Source organism: Anopheles coluzzii, chromosome 3 (genome assembly GCF_943734685.1).
Source record: "Anopheles coluzzii chromosome 3, AcolN3, whole genome shotgun sequence".
Classification (NCBI taxonomy): Eukaryota; Metazoa; Arthropoda; class Insecta; order Diptera; family Culicidae; genus Anopheles; species Anopheles coluzzii.
Window position 1 is genome coordinate 30135889 of NC_064671.1, and position 18115 is coordinate 30154003.

The 18115-nt window shown below is 44.7% G+C and overlaps 1 protein-coding gene across 2 annotated transcripts; it reads left to right on the forward strand.

The window, feature by feature from the left end:
* Positions 1 to 595: 595 nt before the first annotated feature.
* On the forward strand, positions 596 to 6012 carry LOC120955698 (ectonucleoside triphosphate diphosphohydrolase 5). Of its 2 annotated transcripts, none has more exons than XM_040376785.2 (4): positions 596 to 862; positions 1972 to 3091; positions 3179 to 3342; positions 3431 to 6012. In XM_040376785.2, exons 1-4 carry the CDS (start codon positions 827 to 829, stop codon positions 3524 to 3526), a joined length of 1416 nt encoding a protein of 471 aa, XP_040232719.2. In that variant the 5' UTR covers positions 596 to 826; the 3' UTR covers positions 3527 to 6012. The 2 variants fall into 2 exon arrangements, with proteins under 2 accessions (XP_040232719.2, XP_040232720.2); XM_040376786.2 differs by lacking the exon at positions 596 to 862 and adding an exon at positions 975 to 1534.
* Positions 6013 to 18115: the final 12103 nt, after the last annotated feature.

Consider the following 18115-nt stretch of genomic DNA (forward strand, 5'->3'; position numbering starts at 1 on the left):
AGTTTTGGTAGTGTGTGTATGCTGTGGTCAATAACATGTTTAACGAAATAAATTGAAAGCTTTGAAGATGGTAGGTAATTGAAACATATTTTTTACGAAGTTATCTCGACGATTTTACTTAGAACTAAATCTAAATGGGTTTTCACTCTGTTAGCTTTAACATTCTATAGCAACAAGTGAAAAGGCATTTCCATTCTGTTCTTAGAGTTTCTACTTTTTTACTCCCTTCCCAGTTTGAATACATATTTTTGGTTTTCTTTCCTTTCCAGCAAACCAACCCGCAGATCCAAACACATTCATCGCACACTACCAAAATCATTTCATCAGAAAATGAGGCTCAACCCTTTGGCAGGCAGCAAAACCACCGCGAGGTAAGCATTTTGGCTTTTCGAACGAGGGTAAAAAAGGGTAGCTTTGCCTACAATGTCATTCCAAACGCTTACAATTAATACGGAGTTTGGTTCTGTTCAACAGACAGTTCGAATTGTTGTATGTTAATTCAATGACACGCTGAGCTGTCAAATTTTGTTCGCTGGTCTACAACCGCCCGGAAAACGAGACAGCACCGTCCCCCGTGTTGTTCAACGGGTAGGCGAGCCGCTTTTTGTTTTGCCCTTTCGTTGCCGTGCGTAATTGAAGTCGGCTCGTCGTACACGGCAAGGCCGCACCGTTTTTCGTTTCCCTCTCCCTCTCTCTCTCTGTGGACCCGTCCGAACGTCTGCCAAACGCTGACCGGATTCTGTGTCCGTTCGCTCGTCCCCCAAAACACACACACACCGAGTGCCTTTTTACCGTGCCGGATCGCATAACACACCAGCGCAGCAAAATGCCTACAGCGAACCAAAACCTACGAAACCGGAAGGTAAGCGAGTGATGGAGTTTTCTTTCTTTCTCTTTTTCCTGCTTCCGCACCGCACCGCATCGGTCCCTGTTCTGCGGCTGCCCGGGGGTTTTCGCGCAGGTGACGAAGAAACGTCAAAAATGGTCTCGGAAAATGTAAGCAAAAGGCTGCTGTGGCTGTGTGGCACGCGTGTATTGTAGTGCGTGGAAGTAGCTAGAAAGCGTGCGAGTGTTTCCTCCTTTTTGTTGTTCGTTCGCGGCGGGAAAGTTTTTCCCTTGTGTCCCCCCGCACACACACATCGTTCGGTCATAAAGAAAAGTTTCCGTTCCGTGTGTTACGAAGTGTGCCATTTTCCCTCCGGTCAGTGCTGTGGGTCGACTGTTGCAACATACCCACCACCCACCAGTTGGATGCACAGTCTTGAATGTTCTGTGTCGGATGCTGCAACAGGCTGAACGGAAAAAGATCTACTCGTAGACAGTGGATTTGCCTCATCGAACTCCTCTGAATGCCAACACTACTCCGGTCCACCGAACCAACGAACCGAAGGGGGAGGAGGGGACTGCAAACGATGCACCCGCGGGGGTGCGGTGAAGGGTTATGGTTTTTTGTTGAATTTTAGATAAGATAGCCCAGCAAGTCTTCTATCGCCAGCAGCACCCTCCAGCCAGGATGGGATTCGAGTACGAACTGGTAAATAGTAATACGCCTGCAAAGATATGTCTGCAAAAAAGAACAAAAAAACCCTAGGTTGCTTTGTTAGGGGAATCTTCGCGATCCGAACCTTCCGCACCCCACCCCACACTATCACCCTCATCTGTCCATCGCGACCACTTGTCACCGTTGGCTTGCTATGATTGTGCTACGTTCGTGATGATAATGGTGCCGATTGTGAGCTGGGGAAGGGGCTTGGTGGGGTGAGGAAGACGATGATTAGGCAACTTCGGCTTCAATTGAATGAGTTGCACGTTTTGTGTAGAAGCGTCGATGCCTTTACCTTGAGCCCGGACTTCTCATCCGGGTGCTTAGTAAAAAAAAAAAAAAAAAAAAAACAAATAGCCCTACTCCCTCATTTGTGTGTTTATACTGATACTAATAGCTTTTGTTTTTTTTTGCTTCCCTCCTTGCAGCTGCAACAGCAAGACTCGTCCGAACGCACACAGCCACCGGCCGGCTCGAGGCGCAAGGGCGGCTCGAAGGGCGGCGGTGGACCGGGCGGCAGCAATCTGCGCTTTTCCTTCATCTGTCTCGTGGTTAGCGCGTCGCTGCTCATCTTCCTGCTCGGCGCGTACACCGACTCGTTCCATCCGATCATCGACGGCATTGCGGGCCGGCTCGGATACCATGAGAAAATCTACGCCGTCGTGATCGATGCCGGCTCGACCGGGAGCCGCGTGCTGGCGTTCGAGTTTCACCACGGCACACTGGACGGGCGGCTCGTGCTAGACTACGAGCTGTTCGAGCAGTCGAAACCGGGCCTGTCGGCGTTTGCGGGCCGGCCGGAGGAAGGGGCGGCCAGCATCGGCAAACTGCTCGACCTTGCCAAGCGCGTGGTGCCGGAGGCGAAGCTGTCCCAGACACCGCTGGTGCTGAAGGCGACGGCCGGGCTGCGATTGCTCCCGCCTGCCCAAGCGGAAGCACTGCTCGCTGCCTGCCGCGAGCTGTTCAAATCGTCCGGCTTTCTGGTTAACGCGCAGTCGGTGGAGATCATGGACGGTACGGACGAGGGCATCTTTTCCTGGTTCACGGTTAACTTCCTGCTCGGCAAGCTGACCGGGCGCAACACGGTGGCGGCGCTGGATCTCGGCGGTGGCAGCACGCAGGTTACGTTTGCGCCGCGCGACGTCTCGCAGACGCCGCTGTACAAGGAATACATGCACCGGGTGCCCACGTTCAGCTCGTACGTGGAGGTGTTCACGAACAGCTACCTTGGGGCGGGGCTGCACGCGATACGGCACGCGGTGTTTACGCACCGGGCGGCCGAAAACCAGACCAAGCTGTCGAGCGAGTGCGTGAATCCGATCATCCACGAGAAGCTGTTCCGATACGGGACGGGCCAGTACTACATTAGCGGGAAGGACAATCCGAAGGCGACGGCCGAGAACCCCGTGGTCGACTACGAGCTGTGCGCGTCGATCGTAAAGCAGAAGCTGCTGCCGACGCTCAAGCCGAAGCCGGTCACGCTGAAGCAGCACGAAATATCGGCCTTCAGCTACTTCTTTGATCGTGCGATCGAGACGGGGCTTGTTGGTAAGAAAGGGGTTGGGGTTTTGTTCTGGTGATGATTTATTACGGTGAGCGTAAATTTTAATGTCGCTCTGTTATACTCCTTTCTAGATCCCATGCAGGGTGGCGAGACGACGGTGGGCGAGTTTGTGAGCAAATCGCGCGAGGTTTGCGCGGAAGCGAACGCAGACCAACCGTTCATGTGTGTGGATTTGGTCTTCATCTCGACGCTGCTCGAAGAGGGTTACGGACTGAAGGCAAAAACGCCCCTGAAGGTAAGAACTTGTTTAGTCGACTCACACATCATCTCGGTTTGTGATTTATAATGTGTTTGTTTTTTATTTGCTGGCCTACCTTTTTCAGCTGTATAAAAAGATTGACGGACACGAAATATCGTGGGCATTGGGCTGTGCGTACAACATTTTGACGAGTCGCGAAAATGCGATGAAACATAAGTAGGGTTATAAGGCAACGATGGGTTCCAAAACTAACATTGGAATCAACTGACGACGCTGATGCAGTCCAACATCAGTGGAGAAGATGCAATCAGGTGGTAACGCCACAACCGTTACCAACCCCTTTTCGAATCCGGAGAGAGCGTTTGAGGGGGGAAACGCAGAACGCCAACGAAGCAATCGGAAGGAAGGATTATTATCCGTTCTTTGAATCACTCTATGAGAGAAGGTGGTCAGAATGGCAGAAGAGAGAACAGACAGACAGAGAGAGAGAGGAATTTAGAGCAAAAATGGGATATTACTGTAACTATATTTAATTGCTACCCCTATACAGGTCGTTATTATTGAACATTTTCCACCGAGTTCGCTACGCGAGATAGATTGAGAGAGAAAGAGGTAGCAGGAGAAAAAAAAGGTACAGGGTGACAAAGGAAAAGGGATGTTTTAACACAGGCATTTAGACAAAACGAAAGGCAACGATCGGTTCCACATCCCTACCGAGTTTTACTTTTCCAACCAAAACACCCGTTTTTCACTCCCTTTACTCTCAATGACAAGTTTTACAAAAAAAAACACACCTCCGAATCACGTTTTTTACACAACGGAAGCAACATTAAACGAAAAAAAAAACAACCGGTCCCGCCATATAGTAAACATAGTGAATTTTCAAAAGACAGAACTATATTTTAATATGTTAGTAAAAACTGGAGGAATTAAACAGAAGAAAAAAAGCACAATCCATTTGCCAAAAACATGGGAGGATGTTGGTGGGAAGAATGGTACAGTTTTTGGTGTCTCTTTACAAGGAATCGAAAGGAAACGAAGAAGTAAAAAGATAAAGGAACCGCGAAGAGTGTGGTTTTTAAACTCGAAAAGAAAACAGCAAACAGACGCTTTTTACAACAAAACTAAACAAAAAAGAACCGTAACTATATCCAAGATGTGCCTTTTTTCTAGTAAAATTGTTCGTATCAGTACGTGCGTGCGTGAAGTGAAGAGCACGCTAGAGAGAGGAAAAAGATTAAGTAAGTGTTAGAGGAAACCATTCCTAATGCAAGCACAGATATCATCATACAGGGTTTTTGAGGAGTTCTCATAGCTGTGAGACACTGTATTGACTCTTTCTTACGTGAAATGAACATAATGTAATGGGAATTGGACTCTATAGCACCCTTGTTGGACAAATCCAATATGAATTTCCAAGGAGCCTGTCCAAATAGGATGCAATAGAGTCCAATTTCCATCATATGAAGTTCACTTCCCATAGGAAAGAGACAAGAGAAGTGTCGCACAACTATGAGAAACCCACTGGAAAACCCTGTAAATCATAAGCATCAGTGACGAGTTTGGTATCACCAAATCACCAACGATCGTAATTTCGTAGCCATCAACGCATAAAAAGAGACAAGAATCATGCTAAATAGACATACAACCATTAAACAGCAACAAGAAACAGACCTGTATAGTGTGTGAGTAGCGTACAGTAAGAGAAAGAGAGAGAGAGAGAAAATGTGGGGAAAACAGATAGTAGAATCATAGCAAAAGCAATGCACGCGCCTAGCCGTGCTTAGAACAAAAAAACGTGTTTAGTCTGCACCAACAACCTTTACCGTTTTGCACCTCTCCCTTGCACCCCGAACTCTCTCCCACATGCCACACGGCACACTTTTATTTGTGGCAATCGCGTGAATCAGCCCAGTGTGTGTATGTATTTTAGCTTCCCTTTGTGGCCAGCTGGTTGATTGTGGTTGAGACAGTGCGTTTTTACCTTTAATATCCGTGATTAGTTGTTGATGTTGTTGTTTGCTGTTGATGTTTGAGGTAAGGTGAGAGGAGAGAAGGAATAGAAAGAGCCCCCCTCCCCCGTTTGTAGTTTGCTAATAGTGTAGAGTGATCGTATAAGCACAATGTACTGTGAGCAGAGCACATCCGCATATATGTGTGTGTTTAGAGTGTGTCGTATCCATCCCTTGACTCCCATTTACATTCCCATTGGTTCATCCCATTCCCTTTTGTGAAAGCTCACGTCTCTGTCCCTGTCCTTATGAGTTTAAACGCACATTACGCTAACGGCACTGTCGTCGATCATTCATGGCAGCAAAGGCACAGGCACTTATGCGGTTTAAAAACAAGCTAGATTTCAGGCACAGCACACTTTGTTATCATTTCATTAACACAAATGAAGAAAGAAGGAGGAAATGCTTTCTGAATTGCAATAACGGACGATCACTATAAGTGAGACAAACGGTGTATAAGGCGCGAGATGAGAGAGAGGAATGTATTTGCACCCTTCTGATGTGGCAAAGGAAAACAAAATATAAAAAACAATTAATTTGCACCAATAGAGAAGCTTTCTATGTACAGGGTTTTTTTGTTTTGTTTTTTATTAACCTTCTTTATGATTTTCTTCCATCCGAGGACACTCCGATGCATCTATCCGCTACTGCTAAAAATAAAAGTAAAACCTCAGGACGGTGTGATACCAATGAAGCATGAGCTTTTGTAGTAAATGAAATGGAAAGAAAGGCCACGGCTATTAACAATTAAGTAATGCTTAGCTAATGAATGTTTTAAAAATGTTTTCTGATCCGCCCTTTTACTCCGCTGCGATGTAATTAGACCGTGTTGTGCAGCTTAGGTAGCTAATTTTTTTGTCTTCCACCGATTCCACTCCATTCCGTAATTAGTCCATAACAGGTTGCAGTGGAATTTAATAAGCCCTTTCTTTCGATGCACAATGCACTCATACACACACACACATACACTGCCATTCTAAATCCCGGTTTGCAATCGGGAACTGCAACGTGTATGCTGCAACGCGCTCCACGGCATTCCTGGAGCGTTTGTGCGCTCATCATCCCATCCCTCGGGCGTATCCCTTTTTTCTGTCGACATGCGGGCAATGCGCTGTGTCGTATTGAAGAAAAATGTGATTATAAGCGCCCGGCGTCCCCGATTGGGGCGGGGGATTCAGTCGTACCAGGTACATACTGAAATCGAAACACCAGAACCACCTTCACCGAACGTAGCGCGCGCGTTCCGGCACGAGCAAAAGAGAGAGTGAATACGAATGCCCCACTGTGTGCTGTCGTTGGTTTCTGTGTAGCATTAAATTCTCATTTCTTTCAATTTTCAATGGCAGCCCTGCAATGTGTCATCGTGTAGTGTGTATGTGTGTGTGTGTATGTGTTAAAAAGGCGTTCGCTTTCGCCTTTCTCCATACCAAATGGAATAGAGGAGTGGAGTAGAGAAATGGTTCCGAATGGCATGGCGCGAGCTTAGCTTTAGCGTGGGGATGATGATGATGATGATGAGGACATTTACCAAAAACATACAGTTCACCTTCCTGAATTGAAAAAGGGGATACAGGGAGAGAGAGAGAGAGAGAGAGAGAGAGAGAGAGAGAGAGAGAGACCGTAAAAGGGACGGAAGAAATTCACATTGTTCTCGATGGTTTGAAATTACGCTTATTCGTGCCTTATTCGAGGCGAACACCAGTTCCTTCTGTGATTGAATTCCCAAAACCCAAAACGGGCTTTTGTGTTCCGATCGTTCGTTGTCTAACTGTCGAAGTTGCGTTGAAGAAGCAACTGCAACTTTGCACTGCTTTTCAGATGCACTTTAATGTAAACTGGAATCAGTTGCTTTATTTCTCCCGTTAAATGGAGAACAGCTTCTGTTTGTTTGCTTGCTGAATCGTTTGAAATTTGACACATTGCATAAAGGAAAGGCGCAACCAGGATGGAAGGAAACCACAGAAACGAAAAAAAAAGGCAAAGCACGCAAGCATATCTTTCACGTTTACTATCAATTCTTAGTAAATGTGGCACTTTTTCATAGAAACCATATTGTGGCGGAAAACACAACGCTACACAGTGCGCTCCAGCTCACTCGAAACCCGGAACCGTTCTTTTTGTTTTACGTACCTTGCGTATCGTAAGAGCGGAGATGTATCCTGTTTGAGCTGCAGCCAATTGCGAGCTGGTTTCGTTACTTTTAGTTGTGGATTTTTGGGGTGAGAAGCGATGAATGAAGATGATGATGGTGGTGGAGGGAAGGTTCCCGGTATAGCACAACGCAATAAATGCATCACTGATAATGCGGAAAGGAGAAGGAGCGCAGAAGTCACACCGTCTATTTTATGTGTGTTTAATTTTGCTCTAGTACATTCAACCGAACTGAAAGAAGACTTTGCACTTTCCAATTAAAAAAAAAAAGAACGCCCAAAACCCCCCAGACAGGTAGGCGATAAAATGGGCGGCGAATGAAAAAAAAAGAAGCAGGAAGCCCTCCTTTTGGTGTGCAAATAAAACCAGCGGATCCATTTTTACCTTCGCCTCGTGTAAAGCAGCGCCCGGACGAAAGAGAGAGGAAATAAACAAACGTGGAAAAGTGGAAAAATGGAAATAAAGAGAGCCTTCAAGAGGTGCATCGCCACTACAACGGGGCCAATCTCGGTTATGCTTTTTTTCCGCTTGCAAAACCTGTTTTCCTGTTTCCTGTTTCCAACGGACAGGGCCTGTCGACGTCTATCCTGTTTGGAGCGAGCTGTCTGTCTGTCTGTGTTTAATTTAATTTATAGCTTTCTATTGATTTTATTTCATTTTGCCGACTTCTCCCACACTTTTCCACTTTCTTTCCTTCCGATTCCGTTGGCTACTTATTGCATGCTTGCTTCCCAAACCCCCACCCAAAATGCTGCTTCAGCCACTGCAGTTGAGGGTTATCTTTCCACCGTTTTCTTTTTTTGTTCCGGTTGTTGTTGTTGCGCTGTGTATGCGCTTTCGTTCAATTCAAGTACAGAGAGTACAAAAATTGGAGGAGTGTATTGGGAGGGATGTGGGCGGAATATTGGAACTCTCGAATCCGTAGGCGAACAAATCGATTCGCTCTCGCTACTTCCCACCTACAAAAACTTCGGCGCGAGAGATGTAACTATGGATGATGCGAGAACAGAGACGCTCTTCCCTTTGTATGGGGATTCTTATTCTGGCGGAAAACGTCATTAAAAGCAGCTCCACTTTTTTTCTGTTAAAAGAAGCTTCCGGATGACGATTGTTCGAATCGATTTCATTCGCTGAAAATTTAAAGATAAAAAGATACTGCTTATATGTGCGCTAACATTCGTGTGCGAAACATTCTTCTGTATAAGTTTAACCTTTTGCAGAGATTTTGCTGAAATTTTGGTAACAATGAAAACCATTGTCCCTAGAAACATTAAAAGGGCTAAAAAAGATATTTACTGGAAGTATAATTTAGAAGCCAACTTCTGCATATGTTTAAATATTTACGACGAATTATTTTTTTTTAAAGAACGGAATGAAACTGGGCTTCATTCATACGCAATTCAAATTAATAATTTATAACAAAGTTTATTACCAACTCCATAAAAAATCCTTTCTTTCGGCACATTTTTTATTGTAAACTTGATAAAATGCAACGAGAAAACACCATTTTACCTTAAAAGCCATAAAAAACACGACAATTGCATACATGTAGGCGTTTTAATTAGCTATTGCCGGTTCAATTCGATCAATCCGCCTTAAAGTATGCAATGTGAGTAGTTTTAATAGGCTTTTCTTTGCTATTTGCCCTAACCGTTGCTATGGATTGGGATGCATTTGCAAGCAACTATTTTAAGCAACTAAGCGGCTTTTGTTCTATGTCGCATGCGAGAGAAAGCGAATCCTTCGAGGCAAATTCTGGGTCGAATCCTCCCAAACCAAGCACAACACACAATACCGTTAACATAACCCCCAGTCCGAATGGCCGTCGCACACACAATGCCGGCATAATGTACTCACATCCCGTCTGCAATTATGAACATTGGCGGGCCGTTGTCGCCGTGGAAGCAAACAAGCGGAAATAATTTTCAATCATCCTTCCCATTATGGCATCCTCGGCGTCGTTGCCGTCGTCGCTGTCGTCATCATTTCCAATCGGAGTGGATGATGCAAGGGAGCATCCTGTTCCGTAAAGCCTTCTCCTGTTGTATGGCCGTTTTCCCACGGAGCAATGTAGCATTTCCGGATGCGAGCAGAATGTGCACCAGGATGTGTGTGTGTGTGTGTGTGTGTGTGTGTGTGTGTATGTGTGTGTGTGTGTGTGTGTGTGTGTGTGTGTGTGTGTGTGTGTGTGTGTGTGTGTGTGTGTGTGTGTGTGTGTGTGTGTGTGTGTGTGTGTGTGTGTGTGTGTGTGTGTGTGTGTGTGTGTGTGTGTGTGTTTATGTACGTATCCAAAACCAGAAATCAAACCGACACAACAAGGCAGACGGGGAGCCGTAAAGATAGGCGCAGAGTTTGCTTTAACAAACCAGGAAAGCACCGAGATGGCGGCACGCGCTTAACCAGCAACGTGATTCCCAGACAACGTGCTCGCTCGTTGGAAGCAAGCATAAAGAAGAGAAAAGGAGTCTGCTCACTGCCACTGCTACCGCTGCTGCCGCTCCTGCTGGTGCAATTCAATCAGAACTCATTTTCCGCAGGTAATTTCCCTCTTATTTCTGCCGTTTAGCTCATAATAATAAAAGTTCTCTCGGGGACTGCTTCGGTTGGTAGATGGTTGGTGGTAGTACGGTTTGCGAACGTGCCGGCACGACTTTCGGTTGGAAAGTTTTCGGACGGAGTGAAGATAGAGACAAGCTCCCCCTGTTTGCAAAAAAAGAAAAGAAAAAGGTGTCTCGGGTGGCCAAACAGTGAGTTGGGAAGTTTGCGATAGTAAATGCGATCTTTGGTACGCTACGCGGTGAGTGAGGAATGCAAGAAGCGGCGAGTAATGAAAGCAGGTGTATTTTGCCAGCTTTCTTTTGGGGTTGAAATTGAAACGGAAATATCACTTTTCTTCATTCTCGAAAACAGCTTGGTGTCAAGGGTAGAACACTTTAAGCTACCAAGACGAGGCAATCAACCTGTAGAATGAAGGTGAGCGGAAGGAACCAATAGCAACTTAAAGCCTGTGTATTTGGTTTTGATGCTTTTTCGCATGATTTGCTAGATGATTATTCATTTGACATTGGAGTGATATTGAAATGCAAATAATTATGCAACATTTTACGCTAGAAAGCACAGGATTTGCTGTTGGTAAACACTATGTTGCATACCTGCAGGCGTTTTGCCAAATGATTGCGCCATCTTCAAACAGAGCATATCTTTAGGCGCTTATCGATGGTCAACAAGAGCAATTTTTACTCGAATTGGTCGTTCGAATTGGTTTTCCTATTAGAAAAGATATAAAGGCATTGTTTTTGTTTCAATAATTAATAATTGCATTGCTGATCTTAGAATTGTAAATAAAAAATAAAATAAAATCATCATATTGCATACTTACTTACTTACTTATCCGGCGCTACAACCGCTTTGCGGTCTTGGCCTGCCTCAGGAGTGTCCGAAACCGCTCACGGTCTCGCGCCTTCGTCTGCCAGTCCGTTATCCCGGCCTTAATGGCGGACGCCTCCACGCCATCTTGCCACCTCAATTTGGGCCTACCACGCCACCTCTGTCCTTGTGGACGGCCTAAAAAGACTTTACGGGCTGGGTCGTCCGTTTCCATGCGTACAACATGGCCAGCCCACCGGAGCCTGGCGAGCTTATGTAATACGCTGTACGACAGTGAGGTCGCCATACATCTCGTATAGCTCGTCATTATATCGGCTCCTCCATTGTCCTTCCACACATACGGGGCCAAGTATCCTTCTGAGCATCTTCCTCTCGAACGCGGCTAAGAGGGCTTCGTCAGATTTGGACAGTGTCCATGTCTCAGAGGCGTATGTGAGTACTGTTACTATATAGGTACTATATAGTCCCAGCTTCGTCCGTCGCGACAGGTTCTTTGAGGTGAACTGTTTTTTCAGGCTGTAGAATGACCGGTTGGCAGCCAGCATCCTTGCGCGCAACTCAACTTCCATACTGTTGTCGTTGCTGACCTTTGACCCAAGATAGGTGAATTCTGGGACGACTTCAAAAATGCGTTCACCTATCTGTACATCACGCCTACGTAGATTCGGATTATTTATTGGTAGGTCCGCTGATGTTGCCACCATCAGTTTGGTCTTTGCCTCGTTTATCTGCAATCCGAGGTTCTCTGCCGCCTGCTCGATTCTTTGGTAGGCTTCTGCTACATAGGAGAGCCGTAGACCAATGATGTCTATATCATCAGCGTATGCCAGGATCTGGGTTGACTTATAGAAGATGGTTCCCGTAGTCTCCACCCTCGAGTCGCGGATGGCCCTCTCTAGCGCCAAGTTGAATAGGAGACAGGCAAGCCCGTCCCCTTGGCGCAGACCCTTGGTGGTAGCAAAAGGTCCTGAGAGTTTTCCATTAACCCTCACCTGGCATGTGACGTTGGTCATAGTCATTCTAACTAGCCTTATTAGTTTGGCCGGGATTCCAAAAGAGCTCATAGCGTCATACAGTTTTACCCTGGCTATGCTATCATATGCGGCTTTGAAGTCTATGAAGAGATGGTATGTGTCGTTTCTGTATTCAGCCATCTTCTCCAAGATCTACCGCATGGTGAAGATCTGATCAGTGGTTGATTTCCGTTTCGGAAATATTCATCATATTGCATACCCCTGGGTTTATTATTGTTTTGCTGCACAACTCTTCAAAAAGTAATTTTCATGCAAGCTTAACTTTTTTCCATTTTCAGAAACCTTTGGTCGCATTAAACATTGCTCCTGGTGTTATTTCTCATTGCTCAACGATAAGAACTATCAAACAAGTACAATTAGTGTTGTTTAGGATTGAAATGCGCCAAAATGTAGGCAGTTTGTTGTACGCGTGAGTTAAGCCATAAAACCAATAGCAGCGCTATCTCGAGGCAATGACACAACTACTCCCCTTTTCACAATAGCGCCATCTACGTAGTTAGTTATGCAAATTATGGGGTCAAAGGGTGGTGTCTTGACTAATAATTAGGAAACATTTGTATGTCCACGGAAAGAGGGGAAATTAAGCCAGCGTACAAACCCAAAAATGTAAACATCGCTACCGGAACACAGCACCTTGTAATAAGTACCCCAAAAAATACATTCAGAATTCAGTTAACAGCACAGATTTTGGAGCTAGAATTTATTTCTACATCTTCATATCACCTTGCTAGCAAATCTTGCATAGAGTCCTTGGCGGGTAGCTCTTGCTTGACACTTGTTAGCGCTCTCCGGTGAATATGGTAACTGTGCTGATTTTTGCTCCCTTAGAAAACTCGAGTCGCGAGTTTTAACTATCTAGTGTGGGGCACAATCCTACACAAGTGTACTGCTAGCAGTATATGACCATATTTTTCACTCAATAAATATTGTTTGTACGTTTTGAAAAAAATGTGTTAAAACATTACCAGAATAAGAAATTCTCAGAAATCTATCGAAAAGGTGTTTTTTTCAAATGTTCAAAGCGATTATTGAAACATTCTCTTGGACAAATTGTTATAATTTTAAGTCAACATAAGCTTTTGTAAATTATTTTGTTGATTTTGTCACTACACTTTTTGAAATGCCCGTAAGAATCCCATAAATGAGAGAAATAATGACAAACAAGTTAGTTAAAACAACAAACAATAGGTCCAACAAGGTAACAAACCGTGGGAAAACTTGAACCAATTGAGAGCAAGTGCTACAAAACACCGCAGGTTGCATACCTTCGGGCGCTCTGCACTTAAGACGCAACCCAACCTAATGCGCCACCGAGAAGCGTTATACTTACAACTCATCCATGCAGTAAATGAGGTGCACAAGGTAATGTAATCCTCCCTGTACAGAGGACACCAACGAGCAAATTGCTACCCATAGCGTAGCGCAACCCCAATTTCCTATCCTATTAAATCTCTTCTTTACTGTTTCACGCCAACCCTTGCGCCAGCCAGCGCTGAGAAGTGCAGTGAAGTGTTCAAAACAAATCCCATTCCGCTTCACCCCATTCCACATGATCCAATGATGGCGATCGTTATCCGTTAACTTCACTCCCGCCACAAAACACAGAAGCCACAAAACACCCACCTGCACTCTCAGGACGAAAAAGCGCTTTCCAGGCGATGTTGGGGCGACCACGGTGCCGGGGAGTGTGAAAATGAAATCGAACAGGGCAGCGGTTTCGCTCGTGGTCGAAATAATCAGTTAATGTGGAAGTAAAAAGGGAGCAGAGCGGGCGTGGTAGAGGAAATTTAACCACACGGGGCCCGCAACACCATCCCAGCAACGATCGGCTGATGGTGCTGCTGCTGATGACGGTTGTCCTTTAAGATTCAATCGACCACAACGGGCCCACGGCAGCGGAGAAGGGAGGTTTTGAAGCAACCAAGAACACTTGGAAGGAAGTTTTACCTTTCTCGCTTTCTTTCTCTCTTCTATTGTTTCGCTTTCTCACTCACCTAAGCAATTTCCATTGGAATGGGAAGATAATAATGACCGGTTGTTGGTGGAAAGTGGGCAGGGTAAAACGATATCCTCTCCATGCGGATCGGCGAACGGGTGATGCTGTAGATGTGTGTTTCGAGCGGTCATTAGCATACGCAGCATCCCGGGAAGTGTGGAAGTGCGCTTGTCGGAAGCACTCAACCTCAACATATCCGTGTCAGTGCGGTTTGTGCTGCGGAAGTTCGGGCTGGGCGCGACACACACACACACACACACACACACACACACACACACACACACACACACACACACTCCCAAACCGCAACAGCACGAAAGATAACCGTTAAAAGGACGAGTAAATCTTACCGTGCCTTGTGTATCTTTTGCGAGACGAGACACACATGTGAGCGAGTAGTTTGGTTGTGAACGGGGATGGGGATAAATTATGTTTCCCCCAAATAGAGGACGGCGCAAAACCGCAACATTTGCAGCGTATCACAGGAACGATGATGATGATTCGACCGACGGGGGCCCGACTCCGGGACGGCTATCATCACCGACGTCGAGTTGGTGTGTCCTTAGAGCTCACAAGATTCGTCCAATTTTCATTCATTTGCATCCGCCTCGGCGTGCGAAAGTTTTGCCGCTCGGGAAGTCCGTTCCAAAGGCATGATTTCCTTCACCATCCTCTCAACACTCCCTGGGGTGGGTGGGTAGAACCGGGGAAGATAATTTGGGTCACATTCTACATTCCACCCGAACGGGGTTTGATGAGTACGATGAGGGAACAAGCGATCAGACCGACCGTTACCTAAGCAGTCGTGAGACGTGGTTCAGTCCAACCACTTGCCAGCTCTGTGCACATTCTGAGCACAGCAGCCCGCAAAAAAGCACACTCCCGTTTCGTCCATTCCGGTAAACAACGTTTTAATGAACTGCAAATCGTCGCCGGGGGGGTTTTCTACACTGTGTTGCTGTTTGTGTTTGTTATGCCGCGAAGGAATTTGGCGAATGTTAAAGGCGAGAGCCACGTGCGTTTGTAGTCGATTGGAGGACAAACAGGGTGGAAGAATGGCACGAAATTCATGCAGCAAATCGTATTCGCTTTAAACCGTTTTCCTAGAAAATGCTACCACCGTGAAGATGTATTGCAGGAGGGGAAAATTGTTTCACTTTCGTGCACCGGCCGGAAGGTGCAGGTGTGTACGTGTAAGGATGCTTAGGAGCTTAATTTATTCTTCCCATGAAGTATGATTACACTCGGGGAAGGAACTTGAACGGAGGAAATGTTGCGGAATAAGCTTCATCTCAAGCAGGAGCATGTCTTGGCTTTACGCTGTCTTTTTGGGTGTTTAAGAATTACAATGTACACGATCTTTACAAGATGCTTGGGGTAAGTGTTTGTGGGATTTTCTTAGTGTGATTTGCTACATTAGTGGCTTAAACAATTGGCGGAGAATGTTACAAGGGTTTGGCTTTGCATAGCTAGGAGGCTAGTTTTGTTGTGAGCATTGCATACTGACAGGCGGAATTGGATTTATTAACAAAAAGGCCTTCCATGATTAGCTGAAAATTAAATCCTTTCCTTCTAAATGCATAAGCCATGTAAGGATACGTAAAGCAGTGGAACGCCGTTTATCCGTGCTCGTCGGGACTGGACCACGCCCAGATACTTGAAGCACACAGATAATGACTGAAAGTATATATTTTATCGAAACATTTTTTTAAATTTTTATTATGTTTTAGTGGTCTAACCAGATTGTTGGTAAATCCTAATCAGTTTTTATTAACTTCATGTTTTTACAATGAGAACATTATAATTTTCCATGAATTATATCGTTTCTTATGACAAAATGGTTGATAAAATATCCTTCTCAGCACGCAATGTCATCTTAGTATTGAAATTTCATTTCTCAACTGCACGGTTAAACGGCGCTCCACTTACATTTTGTTGTGTTTAAGTTGCTCAATTATTCAATTAAATTTCGTGCTTGATTGTGTCTTGATTTATGGCGTTGCAATTTGAAGACCCACTAAGTTAGGTTAATTCCAAATAAGTAGTCTTTTTAGTACTTATTAATTTACAATTATGTATTTTTTTCCTAATGTTATTTGCATACTTTTGATCCCTAAGATATGTTAAATGTTGCAAACGCCTGTAGGTATGCAATCTGAGTTACAAATCGATAGATTTATGTTTTGCAGCACACTTTGTAAAAAAAATGAGAAACAACTCATCCATCGAGAAGCTATTAAACCTCAAATCTGTTTGAACTTATCACAAACTGTTTTGAACACATATTTTTAATGTGATTGCATACATCCAGGCTCTCAATGAGGAAGCCCTTGTTTTTTCCAACTCATCACATCTCCCTCTCCAAATTGCATTGATCTTCCAATTCTGCGAATTAATTTTCACGGAATCATCATATCCTTCCGCTTTCTCGGTCACGAATGTCAAGTAACCTTTTAGTGTGATGAAGTTTTTTTGTTGGGCCATACATGACTCCTGTTTTGTTCCTGTCAACTGCAAAAATCGTTTGCTGGTGGAGTTCTCCGGTAGCCAACGAACGCAAAAAAAACACCAGCACTGTTTGGTACGGAACCCTACGTTGTGTTTTGTTTCTTTTTTTTTTTTTTTTTTTTTTTTTTTTTAATATTTTATTAATAAAGAATCGGTGGCTCTGAAAAGAGCCGATTGTGTGCTTTTTGTTGTACCAAGCTGGGTGGTTTTGCTTGAGGTTCTGTGCCACTTGTGTGTGCCAAGGAGTTGCTGTTGAGATGAGCGAAGCGTGTTGCTTGCTAGAGGAGTTTTGAATGACAAGAGGAATTTGGCTTTTGCCGCTTTATTTATAATGCATATTTTTTAATGGTGTGCGTGATGACGAAACGATCGATGACCCGTCGAACAATTTGTAGCGATCCGCGAAAGTAGTGATGTGCTACAAACGTGACAATGGTAGTGATGTGCTACAATCGGGAACGAACATACCGGCCACCTTTTGGGAATAATTCCCAAAACTTAGTCCTCGTTGTGGCACTCTAAGGCACATATCTTGGAGACTGGTCTTTTCATGATTCCAGAAGCGGTCCGAAGGGTAGCTACTCGTGCCACAGCATCAGGTCCTAAATGCAATGATACAATGCGTGCCAAAGGCCACTTCAATGGAGGTAGTTGATCGTCTTTCATGATTACCAAGTCGCCTATGGAAAGTTTATGTTGTTTACGGCTGATGTTACGTTGATTATGCAATGATGTTAAATACTCCTTTGTCCATCTAAGCCAAAAGCTTTGAGATAACTTCTGTATCAATTGATAGTGGGATAGTCGGTTAGTTGGTATATGCTGTAAATCGGATTCAGGCAATGCCTGGGGATCTCTGAGTAATAAAAAGTGTGCTGGTGTTAAAGGTGATAAATCATTTGGATCTTGTGAGAGTGGTAATAGTGGTCTTGAATTCATACATCCTTCAATTTTTGTTAATAGAGTACACATGGATTCGTATGAAAGTTGAGCTGTGCCAAGCTGCCGAACTAGATGAGTTTTTGCTACCTTAACTGCGGCTTCCCAAAGTCCACCGAAATTAGGAGCGCGTGGTGGTATTAGATGCCAATGAATGTTTTCGTTAGACAAGTGATTAGTTATTTTATTATTATCTTTATGAAGGAATTGATAAATTTCATGTAATGCATTCTTTGCACCAATAAAATTGGTACCATTATCTGAGAATATGTTTTTCGGTTTTCCTCGTCGTGATACGAATCGATCCAAGGCCATCAAAAAGGTGGTGGTACTCAAGTCACCTGCGAGTTCTAAATGTACAGCCTTGGTGCTCATACAAACAAATACGCATACATATGCTTTTGGAGATGCAGCCTTGCGATGAGATGGACGCAAATAAAGTGGACCACAATAATCCACACCAACGCAGGAGAAAACTTCATTTATTGTTACACGTGATATTGGTAATTGACCAATAGGTTGGATTATTGGGGTGGGATTAGCTCTTACACAATTAAAACAAGTTCGAGTTACACTTCTAACGGCTCTCATACCGTTCAATGGCCACATTTCTTCACGAATAGATGATAATGTCATGCTCACTCCGCCGTGCATCGTTTTCAGATGATGATCCATGATTAGAAGGCGAGTGAAAGGATGGAAAGCTGGCATGAGGATGGGATGCTTAGCATCGTGGCTCAGATCAGAATGGCGCAACCGGCCACCAACGCGTATTAATCCAT